A 25503-nucleotide genomic window follows, 5' to 3' on the forward strand; every position below is an offset into this window, starting at 1 on the left:
TATCAGCTCCATGAGAACATGAACCATTTTTCATCCATTTCCATGCATGCTTCCATCCATCCATCATGTAGATGTCAACTCTGGGTCCTATAGTAGGTAGAAACAGTTTATATTATGTCATTGCATTCTCAGAAATATAGCAGAATTGAAAAACAAAAATTGCATGTTACAAACCCTTTTCACACTAGCCTCTTCTTGTGTGTCTTGAAGACAAGACCAAAAACTTTGTTCACCTAAATGAGCATCTACAAGAAACAAAAGTAGCAGGTGAGAAAGACAAGGTTAGAAGCATTAGTTAGTAGAGACAAATGTTAACAAAATGAATAAGTTTCTCACCTTTATACTTGTTCCTAAGCCAACTTTGATGGCACATCAATACCTCAAGCATTTTAGAAGTGAGGCGGCTCCTATGTTCATCAACTATTCTGCCACTTGTACGAAATGCACTGAAGCAATACTTGTGATTGGAATAGCAACAATTTCCTTTGCTACCTTTCTTAGTGTTGGGTACCTTGTGCCGGCAACTTTCCACCAATCAAGCACACTAAATTTTTCAGTATATGGCACCAAGTCATTAGTCAAGTAATGCTCTACCTCACCTTGAAGTCTAGCTGCTGCAGGCTTTTGTTGTGCAACAATATCATGGAAGAAAGACGTAATGGCAGGAGATGTCTTTTCAGAGATGGGACACTCTTCAACTTGTTGATATCCATCTCCATCTAGTTCATACTCCTCAATCAAACTATGGAGATTAGCAACAATATATTCTACTTTCTCAATGCATTCAATAGAGGTCGGGGCAATGCCATGGTGCATTGCAAAACAGTCTACCGGCATATGCTTCTTATATCTATGATCAATGAGTGTAGCTATGCCCATGACACCTTGAATTCCAGTCCAGTACTTATCAAATTTATCTATCATGTTATTTGACATGTCTTGGATACACAGATAGGTAGAGATTGCCCACTGCTTAATTTTCATCTTGATTTCACATATCTTAGGAAAGAATACATTGGGAGTGGCATAATCTTTTCCTAGGAACAATGTAGTTATCTCATAGAACAAACTAAGCCTAGGTACAACCATGGTAGCAAAGTCCCATTCATCAGAAGTAGGCAAGTTTCCATACGGCTTGTCTACTATTTTAGCTCTTTCAAATACAACTCTATAAGGCAAAGTTCTCGGGGTCCCGGGGTACCTTGTCCTTTAGCCTCGGTCCTTGGGCTTCAACACCTTTATGTTCCTAGGGTTTGTATTTCCCTGCAATGTCAAGTTGCTAGGGGAGCGGTGTGCTGCACCAACCTAGTCACAGACCTCCTACAGTTAAAGCTAAGATTAAACTAGGTCTTACTCTGTTTCTCGCCTTGCTTTATATATCAGAAGAGAAACGCTACGCATGGGTCTAGGTGGCGTTACCCACTCTTCAACATGCCCAGACTCGGCGCAACACCGTCTAGTCCTGTCACTACTGGCCCAAACCATTAAGTGGTTGTGATTGATTCACTGATGATGTATCCCTCCCCGGCCTAACGAGGTGCATCATGGCCGAATTTCCTTCTTGGAAACAAGGCTTTCTGGGACCCTCCCATGGAGGGCAAGACACGTTCTGCGTGTTCCCGGCGACGGCATCTGCTTCAATAGTGGTTGTGGTATTGTGAGTTCTGTTTTCATTGGTGACCTCGTTAAGATGGTCTCCTTACAAGATTCAGGAAACAATGCCACCACACGCGTAAATAAATAATCACTCGTGGCCTTAATCTCATTAGCATCATATATCTAGTTAGAATTATTGTAACCCTCAAGTACTCTTGTATACCTATATAGTGAATACCATGACTTGATGTGCCTTTCAAATAGCATAAAACTCTCTCAAGAGCATGCCAATGAGCATATCCAGGATCTGACACAAATTGGCTGAGTTTTTTTTACAATAAAAGAGATGCCATGCCTCCTAGCACTATCTAAATATATAAGAGAGTCAATGATTTGATAATATATCAATTGATCTATAACAACTATTAGATTATTTCGAAGCAACACACTAGGATCACAAGCAGTTAAAAAAGACTTGCAGTCGCTATACCCGAAGCCAATAAATATCTTTGTTTCACATAGTGCTCTTGTTAGCTTCTTTTACAACAAAGGCTTGAACTATTAAAGTTCTTTAAACTTCTCGCTCCATTTCTTAAGGGCATGCTTAATACCATACAAAGGTTTCAATAAGTTAAACACCTTTACATAAAAATAACTATCGAAGAAAACATCTCCATGCATCTGTGTATAGATGAAACATCTCCATGCAACTTAACACCATACAAAGTATGCAACATTTTTTCGGAGGAATGCCATGAAACATTGTATCACACTCATCTAGCAAACATGTCGATCAATTGTTCATCTCAATTAACAATATACTGAAAAAGAAAAAAATTAACGCTAGCTCAAAAACTTTTATTGTTGTGCTACCTTGTTCAATTTTGTATCTCGTGTCCTCTTTCTCTCTTAAGAGAAATCCTCGAGAGTTTTGTAATCTTGTTCCTCTCTTCTCCACAATGGAATATGGCGCCGCTGCTTTTCATTCAAATAAAATAATGCCCAGATGCATTCACTTAATATTGGTAAAGGGGCAATCAAAGTTTTTTTTTTTTTTTGGGGGGGGGGGGAAGGGGAAGTACCCTTTTGTTTACCCTGAAGTTCAAAAGACGGCAAAAACCTTATAACAACCATATAAATCGCAACCGCGAAATAAGATAACAATGCTCCACCAAATAGCACAACAATAGGGGACAAATGGTTCCTAACTCTCGGCCACAATCATTGTTGGCTCACCGGTTAAAACTAGAGAGGGCTGGGTGTCTCATGCGCACTGCTCGGAAGTCGCCTCCACCATCTCAAGTGTTGGAGCCAAGCCAAGGTACATGATTTGACATGTCTAATTTGAAACCTTCATACTGTAGTTACATATATTTTTATTTACATAATACATGCTCTCGCGTTCATAGAATGTCTCTGCGAGATTTACGGAAAATGTTTTTGGTCTCTATCAGCTCCTGTGTACGGGGCACGCTTGCGACTTGGCGCGTGTACGTGGTATAATGATGCGTGCGTACACATTAGTGACATCGAAATGGACCCAACAGACCCCAAGTTGCACAAAGTCTGCGTTGCTCCAACCCACGGTGGTTGCAGTCGCAGTGCAAGTGTGCAACGCCCAAGAGCACGAGGAGGAAAGAAACAAAAGCCCCGAGAATCCGCGGCAAGCAACACAGCAACCGTCCCCGTCCGGCGTCTCCTCCGCCCGAACAGCCCCGGCACCGGCAGGCGAGCGAGCTTCCCTCCTCACGCTCCATGGGCTGCTGCGGCTCCTCGCTGCGGGAGCTGGTCCACGCGGAGAAGCCGGCCAGGCCGCGGCGGCCTCCTTCCCCTACGCCGCCGCAGCCGTCCTTCGCCCTGAGCGCGCAGAAGGCCGCGCCGCCGCCGGGGGCGCGCGGCGGGGACCAGGAGGTCCCGGCGCTCGCGGAGTTCTCGCTCGCGGACCTCCGCGCGGCCACGGACGGATTCGCGGCGGGGAACATCGTGTCCGAGAGCGGCGAGAAGGCACCCAACCTCGTCTACAGGGGCCGGCTCAAGCGGGGCGCCGCGCGACGCTCCATCGCCGTCAAGAAGTTCTCCAAGATGGCCTGGCCCGACCCCAAGCAGTTCGAGGTGTGTATGGCGGCCGGAATTGGGAGTTTTTCGGAGACGCGGTTTCTTGACGAATTGCTGGTTTGGATTGCAGGAGGAGGCGAGGGGGGTGGGCAAGCTGCGGCACCGGAGGCTGGCCAACCTTATTGGCTACTGCTGCGATGGCGACGAGCGGCTGCTTGTCGCCGAGTTCATGCCCAACGATACCCTCGCCAAGCACCTGTTCCACTGTGAGTCCCCCCAACTATATCCCTGAGCAGAGAGTTTCTACCTACCCGTGCCATTTGATGATTCTACATAACTTAGAAATCTTTTGCTCAATTGTCCGATGTGGTGAGCAAGTGCGGAATTTACCAAACTTGCTTCTGTCTGCACTGCACTACTCCCAGTGCAGTTGCTTGCAGCATTTTAATGCCCAAATTAAGCTACTGATAATTGAGAAATGACCTTCCTCTAGGTGCTCAGCTCCCCCGTTCCCTGGTTATTTTGATTCTCACCCTGGATGCAAGGGAGGATGTCCGAGTTTATTATATTATACCCCGATGATAACTTGTTCCTATATTACACACCCGTCACTGCGTCTGATCGATAGTTTAATAATTCCTGATTTAGATGCTGACAAGTCACTGCATTTACCATCTCTGCTTAATGACAAGTACGGTTGTGGAAACAGAGACCGAATTCATTTTGCTCTTCGCCATGCTTTTTGTTCCTGTGCAGGGGAGAACCAGACCATTGAATGGGCTATGCGTCTCAGAGTTGCGTACTACATTGCTGAAGCATTGGGATATTGCAGCAATGAGGAACGATCTTTATATCATGACCTAAATGCATACAGAATCCTCTTTGATGAGGTAAATGATCAGCAAGTCATGCCAGTTTGAGTATACAGAAATACTCCGTCAAACCAAACTATTACTGCCCCGTTCTGATGGACATATATATGCTGTTCAGGAGGGTTTGAGGCTTAGATTCTTTGTGTTTATTAATAATGCGTAATGGGGTTGGGGGATAATTCGGTTATTTGCAGCCTATAGGCAAATTGTTTATGAGAACTTAAATAGGCATTTGGAGGTTGTCATGCATACAAGTTATTTTGTTTTGTTAACAACTTCATCAGGTAGGCTTGTGAGATGTTGTAAGCCTCAAACAATTGAACATGTTATTTTATAACAACTAGCAAGGTGGCCCTCGCAAATGCGAGGGCACTATCTTAAATGTGTCAAAAAATGCTGGATGATTTTTTTTGTGCAATTTTATTTAATTGTGCTGAGTACGTGGTCATATATAATAGGCGCTTAATCTAAGAAAAATAGAAATTTGGTAGGTAATGATTTTTTTTTTGTAACATTTCAATTTCTAAGGGCTTAATATTCGAATCTACTACCATACTTATAGTGTCAAAAATAAAGATAGAGTCATATAAACAGATTCGATCTCCGTGGTTTCTTTCAACTTCTATTAGACGTTGACAGGTGAATTTATGCTTTCATCAATTTATATTAACCAAACAACCAACAAAATTTGAACTAATAAATCACATATTTGACTTCAAGCTTTGAATTGCCAATACTCACATGAAAATATAGTTGAACACATGAAGTACAGATTTAACAGCTAAAATAATTACGATGATGTGGATTAGTGTGGTGTCTCTATTACCATAAATTACAGATCTAACAGCTAAAACAATTACGATGATGCGGATTAGTGTGGTGTCTCTATTTTAGATCCTCGTATTGTGCTTTTAGTATATAATAGATAACACTCCTGTTATTTAAAGTTTCTAATAAACCTTTCTGGTTGCAGAATGGTGATGCTCGTCTCTCATGCTTTGGTCTGATGAAAAACAGCAGAGATGGGAAAAGTTATAGCACAAATCTAGCATACACACCTCCAGAATATCTGAGAAATGGTATTTGAAAAAATTGTTGCATTCCAATTGCTCAATGCTTTTATTTATCCCGAGTATGAATATCATGATTTCTCAAAGTGGCAAGAAAAATGCAGTGCCAAAGACATTGATCAATGGTTTGGATAGTAGTTATATGGACTCTTCTGCTTTATTTATGTTGTGTTGTGACCGTAGCAAAGGCACACCGACGATTACTTATTCTAGTTACTGTTCTTTCAGGCAGGGTGACAGCTGAAAGCGTCATATTCAGTTTCGGCACTGTACTCCTTGATCTTGTCAGTGGAAAGCGCATACCTCCTACCCATGTAGGTTACTTGTTAAATGTTAAGTATGTTTTCTTAGCTTCCATTTCAGCTGTAGATCTAATAAAGAAATTATAGAAATATAATGCCAAGAGATTTTTTGTTTGCTTTTTCTCAGCACAAATGCCATTTCTCGTACATAATTAGCTTTACAAGTTAAGCAATGTTGAAATATCTTGCCCATCGTTGCATCTGGAAGCTACATCCTGTACAATTATTTACCAGCTTTTGACCAGTTAGCAAGGCAACTATTTGTATGAACACTGGTAATGATGGGTATATGCATCGCTGTATACAGGCACTTGATATGATAAGAAACAGAAACATCCAAGCACTAATGGATTCACATTTGGAGGGGAACTACTCAACAGAAGAGGCTACTACTTTGGTGAATTTCGCTTCTCAATGTTTGCAGTACGAACCAAGAGACCGACCTGATATAAAAAAGCTGGTTTCCATTCTTCAGCCCTTGCAAACAAAATCAGAGGTAATCAGATATATTCTTCTATTCCTTACTCTCTGCCTCTTTGCCTATTAATGAAGATGCTTTAGCGTTATAGGACTAAAGAACTCTTTCACCCGTACGAATGCTAGTGTTAATAGTGTAACTTCCACATTCAGTTGTTGTTTCTTGACATTTCAGTTGTATACATGAGAGTTTATCACGTAAACCTATATTAATGTAGTAATTGGTTGTCAGCTCCCTGTCTTACCAATCAACAATGAAATCCCCTATATATATCCGGACAGAGGGAGTAGTGACCAATCATATAAGGGTCATGACGGTCGACTCGATGAAATGATAGTATTAAGTAGTCATAAACAATATAACCCTTACTAAACATATGGCCACTTTGGCACAGACTATATAATTGTATGTTCTGTACTGTGCAAAGGTTCTATGCCCTGAGTTGTGTTCAGTATGTTATATTTGTAATATATTCAGGTCGAGTTTTGTAACATTTTTCGTTGTTACGTGTTGTTAGGAATAGCATAATTTGGCCAGATGAGTACCATAAAATAACTCTGATGATTACCACTGCCCCCTTGTAAAATACAAAGCAGGTGCCATCCTATGTGATGCTCGGAGTTCCGAAGCCTGATGAACCATCGAAGGCGCCTCCTAGTCCTACTCCACAACACCCTCTTTCTCCTATGGGAGAAGCCTGTTCAAGGATGGACCTAACTGCCATCCATCAGATTCTAGTCTCGATGCATTACAGAGATGATGAAGGGAGTAATGAGGTAAAGAGCACTGCACTGCGTTTCCAACATGTCCTTTCTGTGGGCTGTATTTTCATCAGTATCCACATTGCAGCTATCGTTCCAAGAATGGACACAGCAGATGAGGGATATGTTGGACGCCCGGAAACAGGGTGACTTTGCTTTCCGAGACAAGGATTTCAAAGCAGCCATTGATTGTTATACTCAGGTAGTGCCTTTTTTGGAAATGTTGGGGGTTCTCCAAGTCACTGTAATATTTCTGAACCATCCTTTGCTTGTGACTATTTCACAGTTTGTTGATGTCGGGACAATGGTCTCACCAACGGTTTATGCCAGACGGAGCTTGTGCCACCTTATGACTGACCAGCCTGACGCTGCCCTCCGGGACGCGATGCAAGCACAGTGCGTCTATCCTGATTGGCCCACAGCTTTCTACATGCAGGCAGTCGCCCTGTCCAAGCTGAACATGCAGAGTGACGCCACCGACATGTTGAATGAGGCGTCACAGTTGGAAGAGAAGAGGCAAAAGAACGCACGAGGTCCATGAAGACCATCTTGAACTTGGAGAAGCTGCATCCCTTCTGTATATATATATATAGTCGGAGGCTTGCGCTGGTCCGAGATGTACTGAGTGGTGTAGGAGGTAGAAGATGTTTCACTGCACTGAAGAGTCTCGTGAATGCGATAAAACGAGCTTGTTTTGTTTGTGGCATACCTGTGATAGGTAGTGCATTCTTGGGCCCATGTATATAACATCTGTTGACGCAGTCAGCAAACACTGTCGTTCACTAAGTGTAAGTGAGTGCTGCTGGTTGTTTAGAAGGGTCCTTGTAGCTAAAGCCAATAAACATATCTTGTCTGTACAGAAAATATGTGTTTGGAGGAACATCAGCTCCACGGTACATTCCAGGCTTCCAGCTCATCTTGCGGGCTTTGTAGAGTCCTGTCTAGGTCTCGTAGGTACGGTCGTTAGATTCTGGTCAGTTATTTCTGTTTGTTTCATGAACCTTGATGGGGATTCATCGTTGTGATCACACTTGCGATCCTCTTCTATTAATCATCGAAAAATACGATCCCTGAATAACAAGAACCGTAACTGGTTCAGTACAAGACTCTGTTGCAACCGACAAATGGCCGGTCCTCACAACTCCAAACGTGTTGCTGTGGAAGGAAAAACGGTTCGTGCAAAACCGAGGCGATCCAATCTTCCCAATCTTCGGCCAGGGCGTTGGGCCTGGTTTCCTCTCCCTCTGCTTGCCGCTCTGGCGGCGGCATGAGGGAGGGGGAACCTCGTTCCTCCATTCTGGTCTAGTAGTTAGGGTTAGTTTTTGTCTCCTATGGTGCGTCGTTGGGGTGGTGGGAGCGGCGCCCAGGTAAATAAATCTGTCACAACTTCACTCCCACACCGATGGTGACCTTCACGACAGCGTCTCGGAGTTGTTGGCAACGTGTGCTTGTCGATCTTTCAGGTCGGCGGCTTGGTCTTCTCGCCGTTCTTCAGATCTGGCGAGATCTGTTTCTCGACGTGTCACTGGTGTTTGTCGTTGTCCACGATGGCGCTGGGGGCCGGGGCGAGGTGGTTCTTCTGGAGCGAAGATATTGGTCCGGAGGTGGTGGTTATGCCGTTCTTCTCCGACTTCGTCGATGGGAGGCGGCGTATCTTGGTCCAAGACAGCATGGGGACGCCCCTTGGTCGACGTGCCACAACGACATGTGCCTTGCTGCTTGCAGCAGGCCTGTTCATCGACCACAAAGCCTCCTTGGCGATGGTGCTTTTTTGGATCTTGCAACGGTGGAGGCTCGGCGTCTCTTCTTGCGTTCGTCTCAGCGGCGTTGGAATTGGACGGCGGCCGCTGGCTACGGTGGTTGCAGGAAACCCTAGAGATCGTTTTGTATTTCTCGATCTTTTAGGTTTTTATCTGCAAATTCAGGATAATCATTTTATCCCGGTTTGTCTTTTAGTTTCCACATGTGTTGCTTCATGTAACTTGGTGTTCCATTAATGAAATACGTGGTTGCTCTAAAAAAACGTGTTGTTGTGGCACGGGTTGCATTTTGTCCAGCGAGCTGGAATAAGGTGTCAAGTATGATTCCACCAAAATTACAGTTATACTTCATGTTAAGATTCTACTTCTCTAATGCCTTCTTTCATTCACAGGGTTTATATAGAAATTGTGTACGATTTAGATCCTATATAATTTTTTCCTACACTACTTGTTTGATTCATAGAAACATATCCTATATATAGAAATTAATGCTATAGAAATCTTGTAGTGCAAATCCTATATATAGGAACAAACCATGAGGTCATATCTTATGGAAAATTTCTTTGGCACAATTAAAGAGAACTCATCTTCCCATAAGATTCAACATGAAAGTTTATACTATAAATTTTGGAGGAGATTAGTTTGTATGGGATCTGATCTCATGAATCAAACAAGGAAAACGCTTTGAAACCCTAGGCGGATAGCGCGCTTCGCTTCCTCCGGCTCCTTCAGTCGAGCGTGTCCATCCACGCGTATGGATGCATCGGTGGCCCCACGATAGCCTTATCTCTTATGATCCATTCTCATCCACGTTCTCTCTCTCTCTCTCTCTCTCTCTCTCTCTCTCTCTGCACATCCTCCTCGCCACCGGAGTCCACCCACCTCCCAGAGCTCGCCTGCCTCTCCACCCATCCCTCGGTCGGAGCTCACCCGCATCTGCGCAAGGTAGCTGATGCCTCTCTCAAACTCCGCGCTTGTGTGCTCCATGCCCGGGCTTAATTACCAGGCCTCGTGCACATCTTGTGGAGGTCATCGCTGCCATGGAATCTGCTCCAGAGCCGATCGCAGGGGTTGGCATTGCTGCTAGGGGTGGACAGTCGACAGTGCTACTACAAGGCTCATTCGGCCTTGCTACATGGGGCGGTCGGACATGTTGCAAGGCGTCGCCAGCATTGTTACAATGGCGCGGCGGCGTTGCTGTCAGCGGCAGCCGGCGTTGCTGCAATGGTGTGGTGGCGTTGCTACCAGCGACCTCCGTCATTGCTACAACCGCCAACATGCTGATGTTGCATCGACGACGCACGTTGGCTTCTCTGGCGACAACTGTGGACGACGGAGCAACACCTATGTGCACAGATGGGGGAGGTGGAGCAGTGAGGAGCGCTGCGGCACGACGTGCTTCTCCGGCGACGCCACAACGGGATTCTCCCACGACACCACGGTGGTGCTGCCGATGCGGGCGACAGGTGTCTCCGGAGGATGACGCTTCAGGAACCCTTCGTGGATGTTCTTTTTTTTAATTTTTTTGATTCATGCGGGACCCGAGTGGATGATTCGACCGGCCCGTCGTACGGCTGCCGACCCGGGGGGATTGGGGCATTTGATCCCCCACGGACGCACGCTCAGCACCCCCATCAAACAACCTATGTAGGAAAATTTTCCATAGGTTTTTTTTTAATCCTACACAAATACTATGAAAGTCATATGAATGAAATGAGTCTTCAGAGGAACTAAAATTTAGATGCGTGGAAATAATATAATCGTAGACCATATCAAGGCCCGGGCGGCCAGGTGTTTGCTGCCTACTTCGACCTCTGTTCCTGAAGCCAAGGTCGCTGGTCGCCTCTCCCCAAGTGCTACTGACCTCTTCCTTCCCGTGATGAGTTGCACCAGTAATTTTACTAAGAGCATCTCCAGTCGCGTCCCCCAAACCGTCCCCCAAAGGGATTTGGGGCGCGCCGGACAAAAAAAGCGTTTCAGCCGCGTCCCCCAAAGCCCTTTTTTGTCCGGCGCGCCCCGATACGGTGTCCGGCGCCCCGAGCCCGTCCCCGTCCCACGTGGGACGCACCGGGGACGCCGGACACAACGAAAGCGAGGCCAACCGACGCGGGCCCGACCCGTCGGCGGCACAGGGAAAATTCGTCTCACACTCCCGCCAAATCCCGCCGCTCCCGCCAAATCGCGCCTATACCGCCGCGCACGAGGCCTCCCAAAACATATCCTGCCGCCGATTCATTTCTCCTATCCCGCCGATTTCTTTCTCCCTCCCGCCGTGCACCCGCCGCCGCCGCTACCCTCTCCCCATTCCATGGCGCCGCCGACAGCCCCCAAAAAGATGGCGAAGAAAGCGGCCAAGAAGCCGCCGGGCAATGCGACGATAGGGGCGAAAGCGCCGTTCGCGAAGCCGCGGAAGGCGCCGGCTGCGAAGAAGAAGCCCGAAGGCATGACCGAAGATGAATGGCAGCAAGATTGCCCGTGCCGGAAGCTATCGACGGCGGAGCGGAAAGGACGGAGGGCGGCGGAGCCGGAGAAGAAGGCTCGGCGGCGCGCCAGCACCACCGCATAATCGCCGGGTGTATCGCCGCCACCAACGCGAGCCCATATAGTACGAACGTGCCGGTGTACGTTCCGGGAGTCTTCTCTCCGTCGCAAGCCGCCTTCTACAACGACGGCCCCTCCGCCACTCCCGGGTGCGTGACGCCTAACTTGTCGCCGCACTACCAGGATGCGCTGCCGCACGGCGGCTTCAACCCCAACAACCTCTACTCCCCGGCGTACGAGCAACGCGAGCCAGGACCCGGTCCGGACGGCGGCCCTTTCACCGGCCGCAGGGGTCCGCTCGAATACGACGGCGCCGGTGCCGAGGAGGACGACGGGGTTGAGGAGGAGGACGACGAGGAAGAGGACGGGGGTGGAGGACGACGAGGAGGACGACGTTGAGGACGAAGAGGGCGGCGAGGAAGAGGGCGGCGAGGAAGAGGACGACGAGGGTGCCGGTGACGATGATCTCGTGGAGGTAGACGCGGACGGCGTGAGGACGAAGAAGAAGAAGAAGAAGGCGTCGGGCACACGAGGCCCGAAGTGGACGGTTCCGGAAGATCTTTGTCCGTGCGAGTCGTGGGCGACGGTGAGCCATGACTCCATCATCGGCGCCAACCAAAAAGGCGGGAAGTATTGGGCGAGGATCAAGGACGAGTTCGATGAGCGCAAGCTGATCAACGACGACTACCGGAAAGTGCCAATGAAGAGGAGCCGGAAGGCAATGTCGACGCGATGGGCCATCATCCAGGCGTCGGTGAACTCCTTCCATGGGTACCATCACGACTTAGAGACCGGAGGCGACAGCCGGCGCCGACGTCGGCCAACTGGTACGACTGTTTCTTCCATAATCCGTAGCGCCCACATTGTGTTCGATGAAATGACTCTGCTTTCTTTGGTTAGTTTGATCGGGCTATGGAATTGTACGCCAAGTACTCGGATGGTCACAAGCCGTTCGCGCTGACGCATTGCTATGGCAAGCTCAAAGTGAATGAGAAATGGAAGTTGACGCGCCTGTCGTTGTCCAAGGGGAAGGACGCCATTGATCCGGACGCGTCGCCGGCAACGTCGGCAGGGCGTCCTATCGGCAACAAGGCTGCCAAGGCCGCCTTGGCCGACGCTGCGTCGTCCGAGAAGACGCAGGCGTCGATCACGAAATGCCTCGCCGACGTCTCCTCGACCTTTATCTCCCGCGACAAGAAGGCCGACCAAAGGTGGGCCGAGCTGCTCAAGAGGCAAGAGGAGAAGCTGGAGCTCAAGAAACGCGAGGACGACATGTCCCTGCTGAGAACGTCGACGGAGGGAATGTATCCCCGGACGCGAGCGGCGCACAACTTCTTCAAAGGCCAGATCCTCGACGACATCGAAGCCAAAATGGCGGCGGCGGACGCGGCGGCCCCGGCAGCGGCATCGGCATCGGCGGCAGCGGCAGCGCAGCAAGAGCAGGCCGACGCGTCTTCTACTGCTACACCTGCGTCGGCCTCCGCGTCGGCGACGGAGCGGACGCACCATGCACGGGAACAGGCAGATCGCGACGAGGTCGTCGTGCTCGACGGGCCTGCGTCGACTCAGGACACGACGCCGTCGACCAACCCCTTCTTCTAATTTGCATGCACCACCGGTCCGTAATATGATCGCGCGCCCGGTACTTTGATCGATCGCCGCTACTCCGATCGCGACGAACCGGCGGGAACGATCTCTTTTGAATGCATCTATTTGAATTTCTGATTGGGGGCGGCGTTTGGGGGACGCGGCTGGGGAGCGACGTCCCCCAAACGCGGCACGAACAAAACACGTCCCCCAAACGCTCGATCCGGCGCGGTTTGGGGGACGGTTTGGGGGACGCGACTGGAGATGCTCTAACACATTTCCTCCTTTTCCTTATATATCACTCTATCATGTGCATGTCATATGTTCAGAAAAATGCCAGCTTGTAAAGCCCAGTGAGTAATATAGTTGCAGCATGTCTCTAATTATAAATTGGTACCTGAGCATTTAGTTGTTGTGCTTTTGTTTCCTTAGCTAACATCGTCTTGCCGCAGCGGCCGTCAACTGAGCCAGCCATTTTCGCTGTGTGGGCACAACAGTACACGGTCGTCACCATTGGTGGCTCTGGTGATGGCTTGCAGGGCTGATGAGTTGTGTCGCATGTATAACAGGATGTTACCCTAGCCCAGTTCCGAATTTCTATATTCCAAGTGCTCTTTACTTAAAAACTGCCAGATATCCTTTTGTTTGTTTGCAAGTAGACATCTATTAATTACTGCCACATGGAACCATGAAGAGATGGTGGTTGTACTCTACATGCGTTCGATCAATCTGTATAGTTCATACTACTTCATAGTGAATGGAATTTAGAAATTATGTTGTAAATTTCTACAGACCCCATGTGTATCCGCTTTTTCTGCATATTCAGAAAGGAGATAAGGAAGAACATGCCATCACATGTTTACTTGGTAATTAAGAACTAATTTTCAAATTTGTACTGATGCTGATCTCGAGCCCTTTTTCTACGGATTCAGACAAGTGATGCAAGCAAGGGCATGCCATAACAAATCACCAGCCTGTAACAAAAAACAGGCATGCCATTTGTGTTTCCTCAATGAATTCTTTGTGTAGGATATTAAGAACTTTTCAGTTTATCTGAACTTCATTTACTTTGTATCTTTATTTGTACCCATCTTTGCCTTGGGAAAATTCTGTAGATATTCTACCTGCTTAATTCATCAAGGCTAGCAATTGCTGATTGTTAAAAAAATCACTGGCTGATGAGGTTGTTTCACTTTAATTTCTGAATAAGTTGTTCAATATGAAATTATGTCTGTTGTGCTACAAGTTTACATACCAGATATATTCTGAATAATATGGAGCTCAAGAACAATGTTAAGTCTCACATGTGAGTATCTAGGTACTCATATCTCATGGGTGATATGCTTTAAACGGAAAACTGGTGTGTCTCTATAAGAAAATAAAACTAGATGTTTGGGTATATCTCCAGGGAATGTCACATCTCCCCTGTAGGTACAAGAGAAGTTAACTTTGAATCTGTGTAATCTGTGTCTGAAGTTATCACAGGATCTATTTGGTTATATCTCACATCTTGACTGCCCTGTAGTTACAACGAGTTAAAAGTCGAGTAATCCAGATATAATTTCTGTACCACCATGAATGGTATGCACTTGCTTTTACATAAAAGTTACCATTGAATTTATTTCTTTCTAATTTCCATCTATTCTCTCTCTGCTAGAATCTTAGGATTTCTCTATCTCAAGAATTTCTTTTATGCAAATTGTTCTTGTATAGGAGGTAAACATTCCAGCATTTGGTAAGCTATGAATCTACCGGATTTCCTAATCTTGGCGCTCGCAGATGATGTTGCCATATACAATAAAGCAACAAAAGGTGCAAAAAATAATTTGATAACTAGGAATCAAATAGTATCATCAAGACTGCTTTCCATTCACTTTTGTTTTGTAGGTGAATGGGATGTGAAATTTAGGTCAATCACTACGGGAAAGAAGGACGTTACCATTCAACAATTTGCACGGCAAATGACCCTATATGCACGGAAAAGACTTTGCCATGCGACGGTGAACGGCAAAGATCGCACGAAAAGTTTCCGACGGCAACGACATCTTTGCCGTACGCGTCACCTATGTTGCACGGCAAAGACTTTAACGTGCGTCCACAGCGCTGCCGTGCGCCCAGATCTTGGCCGTGCGCACAGATGCTTTGCCGTGCGCAGTGTCGTTGCCGTGCGTGAGCTCGTTGTTGTGCGCCTGCCCTGTGCCGTGATGTGCTTTGCCATGCGCCCACTCCCCAACGCGCACGGCAAAGACTCCTCCAACACACCCATATGCATGCCAGGAGCACAGCTGCGCGTCACGTGGCGCCTTTGCCGTGTGTGTGCACATGGCAAAGTGACCAAATGTCCTTTGCCGTGTGCATACACATAGCAAAGGTACCAACATTTTTCAGATTTTTTCAGTTTTTCATGGTACCATGCACACAATTTAATACATATGCAATATATCCATAACAACAATATATGTAGCACTTCAACAACATATAACAAATACATATACAAGTGCATAGTGTGCATACAAGCGGAAATTCAATTCGGCTCCCGGGTGCGTATGCTCCCTCTACTAAAAATTTATATTTCGAAATGTCGAAAAATTTGGACAAAAAATTCTACATGTACATCTTCATAATATACGTGCGTTCGTCAAGTTTCACGAAAAACCAATATTTTGTGTGGTCTATATAAAAAAGAGAAAGTTTATCTTGTGAAAAGCATTATTTTTAGCACTGAATTTTGTCTTTTTTACACAAGTCACATGATAAGTCGATTTTTTATGAAACGACTTTGCGAGCACGTAGCACGTGAAGATGTACGTGTGAACTTTTAGTTTCAATTTTTTTTGAAATTTAAAATGTATGTAAGATGCATTTCAAAATATAGAGAGCATATGTACCCATGTTCCAAAACACCGCTCCCGCATACAAGTGCATATAGAGTCCATACAAGTCCATTACAACGACGACAAGTACATAGTCGAACAAGTGCATAGAGTCCATAGAATCCAACAACGACAAGTGCATAATCCAACAGCGACAAGGAAAAGCATGAAGACAAGTTCATAGAATCCATATGCCATCAACCTTGTCCTCCTCCATTGCTTCCCATGGCATCATCATCGTTGCCCTGTCCTTCTCCTACAAGGTGAAAAGGAAAAGCATGACATGATATGCATTTAGCATGCATGGCTACATTTACATATTGACATGGAATTAGCATTTGCATATTGACATGGAATTGAACAAGTACTAGCATTTGCATATTGACATGGAATTGAACAAGCATGGCTCCATGGCTACACTTCAACAAGTACTAGCATTTGCATATTGACATGGAATTGAACATGGTGGCATGGAATGGCTAAATTTACAAGTGTCATGGCATTCTACAACCTAGAAGTGCTCGGGCACAAGTGTAGGAGGACTAACCGGGGATCAGGTTCCGGATGATGTTCGTGTTGTTGACGGTGAAAGGTGTCACCGAGCTCTGACTGGACGGTGCCTGGATGAGTGGCATGTTCGGCATCATCTGCGAAGGCCCCTGCATCTTATGTCATGATTAGTCAATAAAACAAGAGAAAATAAGATGGAGATATGGAGTTAACCACTTACCCACGGCAAGGAGAAAGGAGGAGTAGGAAGACTCCCCGGTGGAGAAGATAGAGCAGCTTGGCTCATCATCCGGCTCATCAGTTGCTACTGTTGGTGCTGCATCTGCTGCTGCTGGTAGTCCCTAAGCTGCTGATCCAGATGCGCCTGCCGCTCTCGGGCCTCCTGTTCCCTTGTTGCCATCTCCGCCTACGTTGTGTTGTCGCGTTGTCATTAACATTTCAATGGAAAGTATGTAAAGAAACATAGAGGATCGAGGAAGAACATACTCGTAATCGCTCGACGGCTAGATCCGAAGCCCGTGGCCGGGTCTCTACCTGAGGCTGGCCGCTCTGACGACCACGACGGATCTGACGGAGAGTTGGAACAGTCACTGGGTCGACGCACCCGTCACCAAGCCATATGCGGCCATCCTTCATGCCTTCTGCCGCAAGCACCGCAACCTCAACATCAAAGTCCTCGGCCTCTGGCTAGGAGGTCTCGCCGTGCTTCTCCTTGAACTTCGAGACATACGCCGTACACTGGGTCTCGGCTTGCTCGTTGACCCACGTGGATCCCGTCTCAGGATCCGGCGTGCGCCTTTGCTTCATCTTTTGAACCAAGCTAAAGACGTTCGACTTCACTCCTGTTCTGACTTCCCGCAAAAGAGAACATGTAATTAAGTGAAGTGGGACACCCTTGCGGAGTTAACAATATATAATGTGAATTCAAAGAATGAAGGAACCATTTGCTCACCTCGCCGTGCATGTGAAGAGAGATGAGGATGCTTTCTTGGATATGCGATCCATCTCGCATCTTTGCCCGCTTCAGCTTGCCCTCCTCGTGCTTCTTGAGGTACTAGGGACATGTCCACCACATGACCATCGCTAGAAAGCACTTTTGGTCGTTGCCGACGTACTGAGGAGGGTTCTACATACACAAGATAGACCTATTATGGTAAAATAAACTATATGTCGATAAATAAATCAATAACACATAAATGCAAATACCTGCAGGTACTGCCACGGTCCCATGAGCGTGTCCGGAGCGTCCTCCTTAGTCATCTAAACGGAGCGGTCGACGTGCCAGTTGCGTACGCACTGAACACGTGCCTCGTAGTGCATGCCAGTCACCCTCGTCCTTTCCATCTCGTGTAGGATAACATTACACGCAATTTTCTTACCCTCAGCCCTCGTGAAGTATTTCTGCAACCATGCACATAGGTAAAATAAGGGGCATTAGTGCACATATTGTCAACCAAGAAGTGTTTGAATGCTAAGAAGTCAAAATTCACGTACCCAGAATTTGTTAACAACCACCTCCTGCATGTTGGCGTGCTTCCCATGAGGATCTGGCGCGAGGCTGTAGTGCGCCCACCTCCAAGCTACGTCGCGACCACCAGTAGGGAGATGCACTATCCCAGGAAAATACTTTCTAAGTAGGCCCCCAAGGATATTCGTGTAGCCACGTGGCGGCTTCTTCGATGGGTCTTCAAACTTGAACGAACTGCACAATAAAATGACAACATCAATATGTATGTGATAATTTTTTTGATAATGATAAAATTGTGATAACGAAATGCCAAAATTAACATGTACCTCCTTCCAGCGGGCTCTAGAACAAAATCGTTGTAGGGCCACATTCTCAGCTTGGGGAGTCATGTTTTCCCACGCTGATATGGCTTCCTATCACGTGGCTTCAGCCTATCCTTAGCTGCAACGTAGGGCTACTCCATTGGCGCTTCCCAAACTAGGCTTGGATCAAGCTCATAAGGTAAGTCCCCCAAGCCCTCATCCTCCGAGAGGTCCTCCTCATCCCCTCACCCTCCTCCTCCTCCTCCTCCTCCTCGTCCTCCCCACCCCCGTGCTGCTCCTGGTCCTCCTCACTCCCATCCTTCACCTCATCATCATCCTCGGCTGCGGGAGGGGGCTAGGACTAGGAGTGAGTGCCCGCGTCGCATTCTTCCTACGTGATCCACACCGTGGGGGAGGGCTAGGAGGGGGCAGGAGCTCGGGGTGCCCGCCTCGAAGAAGTCCCTGCACCTACCAAGTCCGCGAGCTTCTTTCGAAAATCGCCACCCCTTCTTTTTGGCGGCATGTTTCAATCATCTGCAAACACAAATGAAGAGAGTGGTTTATTAGTACGCAATGTAAAAAAGATGAATATTAGTGAAAGCAACAAATATATAAGTAGATAAATATTGCTGAAAGCAACAATAATGCAAATAGATGAACATTAGTGGAAGCAACAAATAGCTAGCATAGAGTTCTCTCAAACATAGCACGGAGTTCTTACAAATAACCTAGCTCGAAAATCACTATTACACAGAGTTATGACAAATAGGCTAGCCTCACAATTACTACTACATAGATCAGTAGCTTGTGTCGCCATCCGTAATGGGACCGCATGTTTCATCATCGTCATCAGGCTTGGCGAACAAATAATCATCAATGAAACCTAGAGGTGGTCCATCTGCATCGAGGTCCATCCCTGCTTTGAACGCCTCGAGCAAACTCAGGTCTTCCGGGGCACAAAGATTCTCAGCTTAATTTTCTGCATTGTCTTCATCCATGCCCGCATCTTCTTGTTCATCGTCTAGGACCATGTCCTCGACAGCCGGTAAGCCGATAGTGAAATGGTCGGGGAGCCCTTCTTCCTGATAAAACTCGACATTCTTTGTTGAGGGGTCTACGCGGCGGTAATAGTCCTTGTTTGGCAGGGGGGGCTATTGCGTGAAGGTACCGTCATCACAACATCCCATCCATGTAGACGTTTTGCCGGGTTTTTGCACGCTTACGGGAGATAGAATACTTGAAAGGCATGAGTCATCTCCCTTATAAACAGAACTTCTTTCAACTTCGACCAACCCAATTTTAGGACCCCGTCTCACCCGACGTGGGTCGAACCAATGACATTTGAAGACGATGGGATTTAGCCCTTTGTCAAACCCGTAATTCAGCTCGTATATACCCTCGACTCTTCCATAGTAATGGAGTCCATCATCACCTTGACATACCACCCCGCTATTTATTGTTTTTGCGTAGGTTCGGCTTGTTGTGTATTTATCGGTCTGGAAGCGATACCCGTTCATGTCATAGGAGTTGAGCGTGTCGACGGAATGGTTAAAGCCCCTACCATTTTTTCTTAGCTCCGACTTCATCACTTTGTCAGTTTTTGCCTACAAGTTTAGCGCGAGAAGTTTAGAACGAGAAATTACCGATAAATGTCGGAAGTGCAAGCAAATTTGGATAGAATAGTACCAAACCACAGAACCAGGTACTGAAACCGAAACCGCCGCCCTTATCAAAAAATTCCTTGGATTCTTACGGGGTAGGCTCCCTGTGGGTATTCTTCCAGTGTATAGCCGTGAATTGCCTATACCAATGAAAAGAGGAAGAGTTAGCCACGAACATATGAGTGGATCAAGGCCGTGAATGTTTGCGAATAACAAAATGGTTAGTACTTACTTGATGTACGGCTTCACTTCCACCATGGTGTTCAAGACATATGAGTGGATCAAGTTCCGCTCATGTAGGTTCGTTCTGTACGACTTCGAGCCACTTGACTTGCCACCAAACCCTATGAAGATGCTAAGCTTGGGTACTTCTTCATTGTTGGCGGCATTGTAACGGAGGACCGGGTTGTGCTTTGTGGGAATGTTGGGATCATAGTGCTTCGTGGTGAAGTTTGCCAACTCCAGGTTAAGGACTGCCTCGACTATGGATGCTTCGATCTTGCATTTATTGCATGTCATTTGACGAAGCTTCTGTGTTTCTCTCTCGGGTGGAAACTGCCAATGGCCCCAATTCGGCCCCCCTTTAAGCATTCGTCCGCGAGGTGCAAAATCATATGTTGCATCGGATTTAAGAACCCTGGAGGAAAGATCCTCTCTAGATCGCAAAGCAACACGGGTGCCTCTTTATCTAGCTTCTCGATCACTTTAGTGTCTAACTCCCTAGCACAAATCTGGTGGAAGAAAAGGCTCAACCTCAACAGCACTCGCCAAGTCTGCTCAGGGACATAGCCTCGAATCATCACCGGCTTTATCCACTCAAGCCATGTGTGGTAGTCATGACTCTTGAGTCCTTGTACTCGCAACGTTTCCAAGTTCACACTCCTCATCCAGTTGGTTGCGAACCCATCAGGGAAAAACAAGGAGTCTGATACGCGTACAACACGCGTCCGTTGGGAACCCCAAGAGGAAGGTGTGATGCGTACATCGGCAAGTTTTCCCTCAGAATGAAACCAAGGTTTATCGAACCAGTAGGAGCCAAGAAGCACGTTGAAGGTTGATGGCGGCGGGATGTAGTGCGGCGCAACACCAGAGATTCCGGCGCCAACGTGGAACCTGCACAACACAACCAAAGTACTTTGCCCCAACGAAACAGTGAGGTTGTCAATCTCACCGGCTTGCTGTAACAAAGGATTAGATGTATAGTGTGGATGATGATTGTTTGCGAGAAAACAGTAGAACAAGTATTGCGGTAGATTGTATTTCGAGTATAGAGAATTGGACCGGGGTCCACAGTTCACTAGAGGTGTCTCTCCCATAAGATAAACAGCATGTTGGGTGAACAAATTACAGTTGGGCAATTGACAAATAGAGAGGGCATGCCCATGCACATACATATTATGATGAGTATCGTGAGATTTAATTGGGCATTACGACAAAGTACATAGACCGCCATCCAGCATGCATCTATGCCTAAAAAGTCCACCTTCAGGTTATCATCCGAACCCCCTCCAGTATTAAGTTGCTAACAACAGACAATTGCATTAAGTATTGCGCGTAATGTAATCAGTGACTATATCCTTGAACATAGCACCAATGTTTTATCCCTAGTGGCAACAGCACATCCATAACCTTAGAGATTTCTGTCACTTCCCCAGATTCACGGAGACATGAACCCACTATCGAGCATAAATACTCCCTCTTGGAGTTATAAGCATCTACTTGGCCAGAGCATCTACTAGTAACGGAGAGCATGCAAGATCATAAACAACACATAGACATAACTTTGATAATCAACATAACAAGTATTCTCTATTCATCGGATCCCAACAAACGCAACATATAGAATTACGGATAGATGATCTTGATCATGTTAGGCAGCTCACAAGATCCAGACAATGAAGCACAATGGGGAGAAGACAACCATCTAGCTACAGCTATGGACCCATAGTCCAGGGGTAGACTACTCACACATCACTCCGGAGGCGACCATGGCGGCGTAGAGTCCTCCGGGAGATGAATCCCCTCTCCGGCGAGGGTGCCGGAGGCGATCTCCCGAATCCCCGAGATGGGATTGGCGGCGGCGGCGTCTCGATAAGGTTTTCCGTATCGTGGCTCTCCGTACCGGGGGTTTCGCGACGGAGGCTTTAAGTAGGCGGAAGGGCAAGTCAGAGGGCACGGGGCCCACGCCAGGCGGAGGGGCCCACCACAGGGCGCGCGCGGGCAGGGCCGCGCCGCCCTAGGGTTTGGCCACCTCGTGGCCCCACTTCGTCTCCGCTTCGGTCTTCCGGAAGCTTCGTGGCAAAATAGGACCACTGGGCGTTGATTTCGTCCAATTCCGAGAATATTTCGTTACTAGGATTTACGAAACCAAAAACAGCAGAAAACGAAGAGCGGCACTTCGGCATCTTGTTAATAGGTTAGTTCCAGAAAATGCACGAATATGACATAAAGTGTGCATAAAACATGTAGATAACATCAATAATGTGGCATGGAACATAAGAAATTATCGATACGTTGGAGACGTATCAAGCATCCCCAAGCTTAGTTCTGCTCGTCCCGAGCGAGTAAAAGCGATAACAAAGATAATTTCCGGAGTGACATGCCATCATAACCTTGATCATACTATTTGTAAAGCATATGTAGTGAATGCAGCGATCAAAACAATGTATATGACATGAGTAAACAAGTGAATCATATAGCAAAGACTTTTCATGAATAGCACTTCAAGACAAGCATCAATAAGTCTTGCATAAGAGTTAACTCATAAAGCAATAATTCTAAGTAAAGGCATTGAAACAACACAAAGGAAGATTAAGTTTCAGCGGTTGCTTTCAACTTGTAACATGTATATCTCATGGATATTGTCAACATAGAGTAATATAATAAGTGCAATATGCAAGTATGTAGGAATCAATGCACGGTTCACACAAGTGTTTGCTTCTTGAGGTGGAGAGAAATAGGTGAACCGACTCAACAATGAAAGTAAAAGAATGGTCCTCCATAGAGGAAAAGCATCGATTGCTATATTTGTGCTAGAGCTTTGATTTTGAAAACATGAAACAATTTTGTCAACGGTAGTAATAAAGCATATGTATCATGTAAATTATATCTTACAAGTTGCAAGCCTCATGCATAGTATACTAATAGTGCCCGCACCTTGTCCTAATTAGCTTGGACTACCGGATCATCACAATGCACATGTTTTAACCAAGTGTCACAAAGGGGTACCTCTATGCCGCCTATACAAAGGTCTAAGGAGAAAGCTCACATTGGATTTCTCGCTATTGATTATTCTCAACTTAGACATCCATACCGGGACAACATAGACAACAGATAATAGACTCCTCTTTTATGCATAAGCATGTAACAACAATTAATAATTTTCTCATATGAGATTGAGGATTTTGTCCAAAACTGAAACTTCCACCATGGATCATGGCTTTAGTTAGCGGCCCAATGTTCTTCTCTAACAATATGCATGCTTAACCATAAGGTGGTAGATCGCTCTTGCTTCGAGACAAGACGAACATGCATAGCAACTCACATGAAATTCAACAAAGAATAGTTGATGGCGTCCCCGAAACATGGTTATCGCACAACAAGCAACTTAATAAGAGATAAAGTGCATAAGTACATATTCAATACCACAATAGTTTTTAAGCTATTTGTCCCATGAGCTATATATTGCAAAGGTGAATGATGGAATTTTAAAGGTAGCACTCAAGCAATTTACTTTGGAATGGCGGAGAAATACCATGTAGTAGGTAGGTATGGTGGACACAAATGGCATAGTGGTTGGCTCAAGTATTTTGGATGCATGAGAAGTATTCCCTCTCGATATAAGGTTTAGGCTAGCAAGGCTATTTGAAACAAACACAAGGATGAACCGGTGCAGCAAAACTCACATAAAAGACATATTGTAAACATTATAAGAATCTACACCGTCTTCCTTGTTGTTCAAACTCAATACTAGAAATTATCTAGACTTTAGAGAGACCAAATATGCAAGCCAAATTTTAGCATGCTCTATGTATTTCTTCATTAATGGGTGCAAAGCATATGATGCAAGAGCTTAAACATGAGCACAACAATTGCCAAGTATCACATTACCCAAGACATTTATAGCAATTACTACATGTATCATTTTCCAATTCCAACCATATAACAATTTAACGAAGAAGAAACTTCGCCATGAATACTATGAGTAGAGCCTAAGGACATACTTGTCCATATGCTACAGCGGAGCGTGTCTCTCTCCCATAAAGTGAATGCTAGGATCCATTTTATTCAAACAAAACAAAAAAAACAAAAACAAACCGACGCTCCAAGCAAAGCACATAAGATGTGACGGAATAAAAATATAGTTTCAGGGGAGGAACCTGATAATGTTGTCGATGAAGAAGGGGATGCGTTGGGCATCCCCAAGCTTAGACGCTTGAGTCTTCTTGATATATGCAGGGGTGAACCACCGGGGCATCCCCAAGCTTAGAGCTTTCACTCTCCTTGATCATATTGCATCATACTCCTCTCTTGATCCTTGAAAACTTCCTCCACACCAAACTCGAAACAACTCATTAGAGGGTTAGTGCACAATAAAAATTAACATGTTCAGAGGTGACACAATCATTCTTAACACTTCTGTACATTGCATAAAGCTACTGGACATTAATGGATCAAAGAAATTCATCCAACATGGCAAAAGAGGCAATGCGAAATAAAAGGCAGAATCTGTCAAAACAGAACAGTTCGTAAAGACGAATTTTAAAATGGCATCAGATTTGCTCAAATGAAAATGCCCAAATTGAATGAAAGTTGCGCACATATCTGAGGATCACGCACGTAAATTGGCATATTTTTCTGAGCTACCTACAGGGAGGCAGGTCGGAATTCGTGACAGCAAAGAAATCTGAAACTGCACAGTAATCCAAATCTAGTATGAACTTTTCTATCAAAGACTTTACTTGGCACAACAAAACACAAAACTAAGATAAGGAGAGGTTGCTACAGTAGTAAACAACTTCCAAGACACAAAATAAAAACAAAGTACTGTAGGTAAAACATGGGTTGTCTCCCATAAGCGCTTTTCTTTAACGCCTTTCAGCTAGGCGCAGAAAGTGTGTATCAAGTATTATCGGAGGGTGGTGCATCATCCTTACCTTGGGTTTTACCCTTACCTTTCTTGAGAGGAAATTGATATTTTATATTACCTTTCTTCATATCAATAGTAGCACCAACAGTTCAAAGAAAAGGTCTTCCCAATATAATGGGACAAGATGCATTGCATTCAATATCCAAGACAACAAAATCAACGGGGACAAGGTTATTGTTAACGGTAATGCGAACATTATCAACTTTCCCCAAAGGTTTCTTTGTAGAATGATCAGCAAGATTAACATCCAAATAACAATTTTCCAATGGTGGCAAGTCAAGCATATTATAAATTTTCTTAGGCATAACGGAAATACTTGCACCAAGATCACATAGAGCATTACAATCAAAATCTTTAACCTTCATCTTAATGATGGGCTCCCAACCATCCTCTAGCTTTCTAGGAATAGAGGCTTCACGCTCTAGTTTCTCTTCTCTAGCTTTTATGAGAGCATTTGTAATATGTTGCGTGAAAGCCAAATTTATAGCACTAGCATTAGGACTTTTAGCAAGTTTTTG

The 25503-nt window shown here is 45.8% G+C and overlaps 1 protein-coding gene across 1 annotated transcript; it reads left to right on the plus strand.

The window, feature by feature from the left end:
• Positions 1–3336: 3336 nt before the first annotated feature.
• On the plus strand, positions 3337–8030 carry LOC124706140 (serine/threonine-protein kinase BSK1-2-like). The gene is made up of 9 exons (XM_047237799.1): positions 3337–3708; positions 3782–3917; positions 4408–4541; positions 5497–5602; positions 5822–5907; positions 6203–6391; positions 6970–7149; positions 7223–7336; positions 7421–8030. The coding sequence occupies exons 1-9, from the start codon at positions 3352–3354 to the stop codon at positions 7673–7675; spliced, it is 1557 nt and encodes a 518-aa protein (XP_047093755.1). The 5' UTR covers positions 3337–3351; the 3' UTR covers positions 7676–8030.
• The last annotated feature ends 17473 nt before the right edge of the window (positions 8031–25503 follow it).

Source organism: Lolium rigidum, chromosome 4 (genome assembly GCF_022539505.1).
Source record: "Lolium rigidum isolate FL_2022 chromosome 4, APGP_CSIRO_Lrig_0.1, whole genome shotgun sequence".
In the NCBI taxonomy this organism is placed as follows: Eukaryota; Viridiplantae; Streptophyta; class Magnoliopsida; order Poales; family Poaceae; genus Lolium; species Lolium rigidum.

Coding starts and splice junctions, on each gene's coding strand:
- LOC124706140 (XM_047237799.1), top strand. CDS start 3,352: ATGGGCTGCTGCGGCTCCTCGCTGCGGGAGCTGGTCCACGCGGAGAAG. Junction 5,908..6,202: donor AGCGCATACCTCCTACCCAT/GTAGGTTACTTG, acceptor CGCTGTATACAG/GCACTTGATATGATAAGAAA. Junction 7,337..7,420: donor CCATTGATTGTTATACTCAG/GTAGTGCCTTTT, acceptor ACTATTTCACAG/TTTGTTGATGTCGGGACAAT.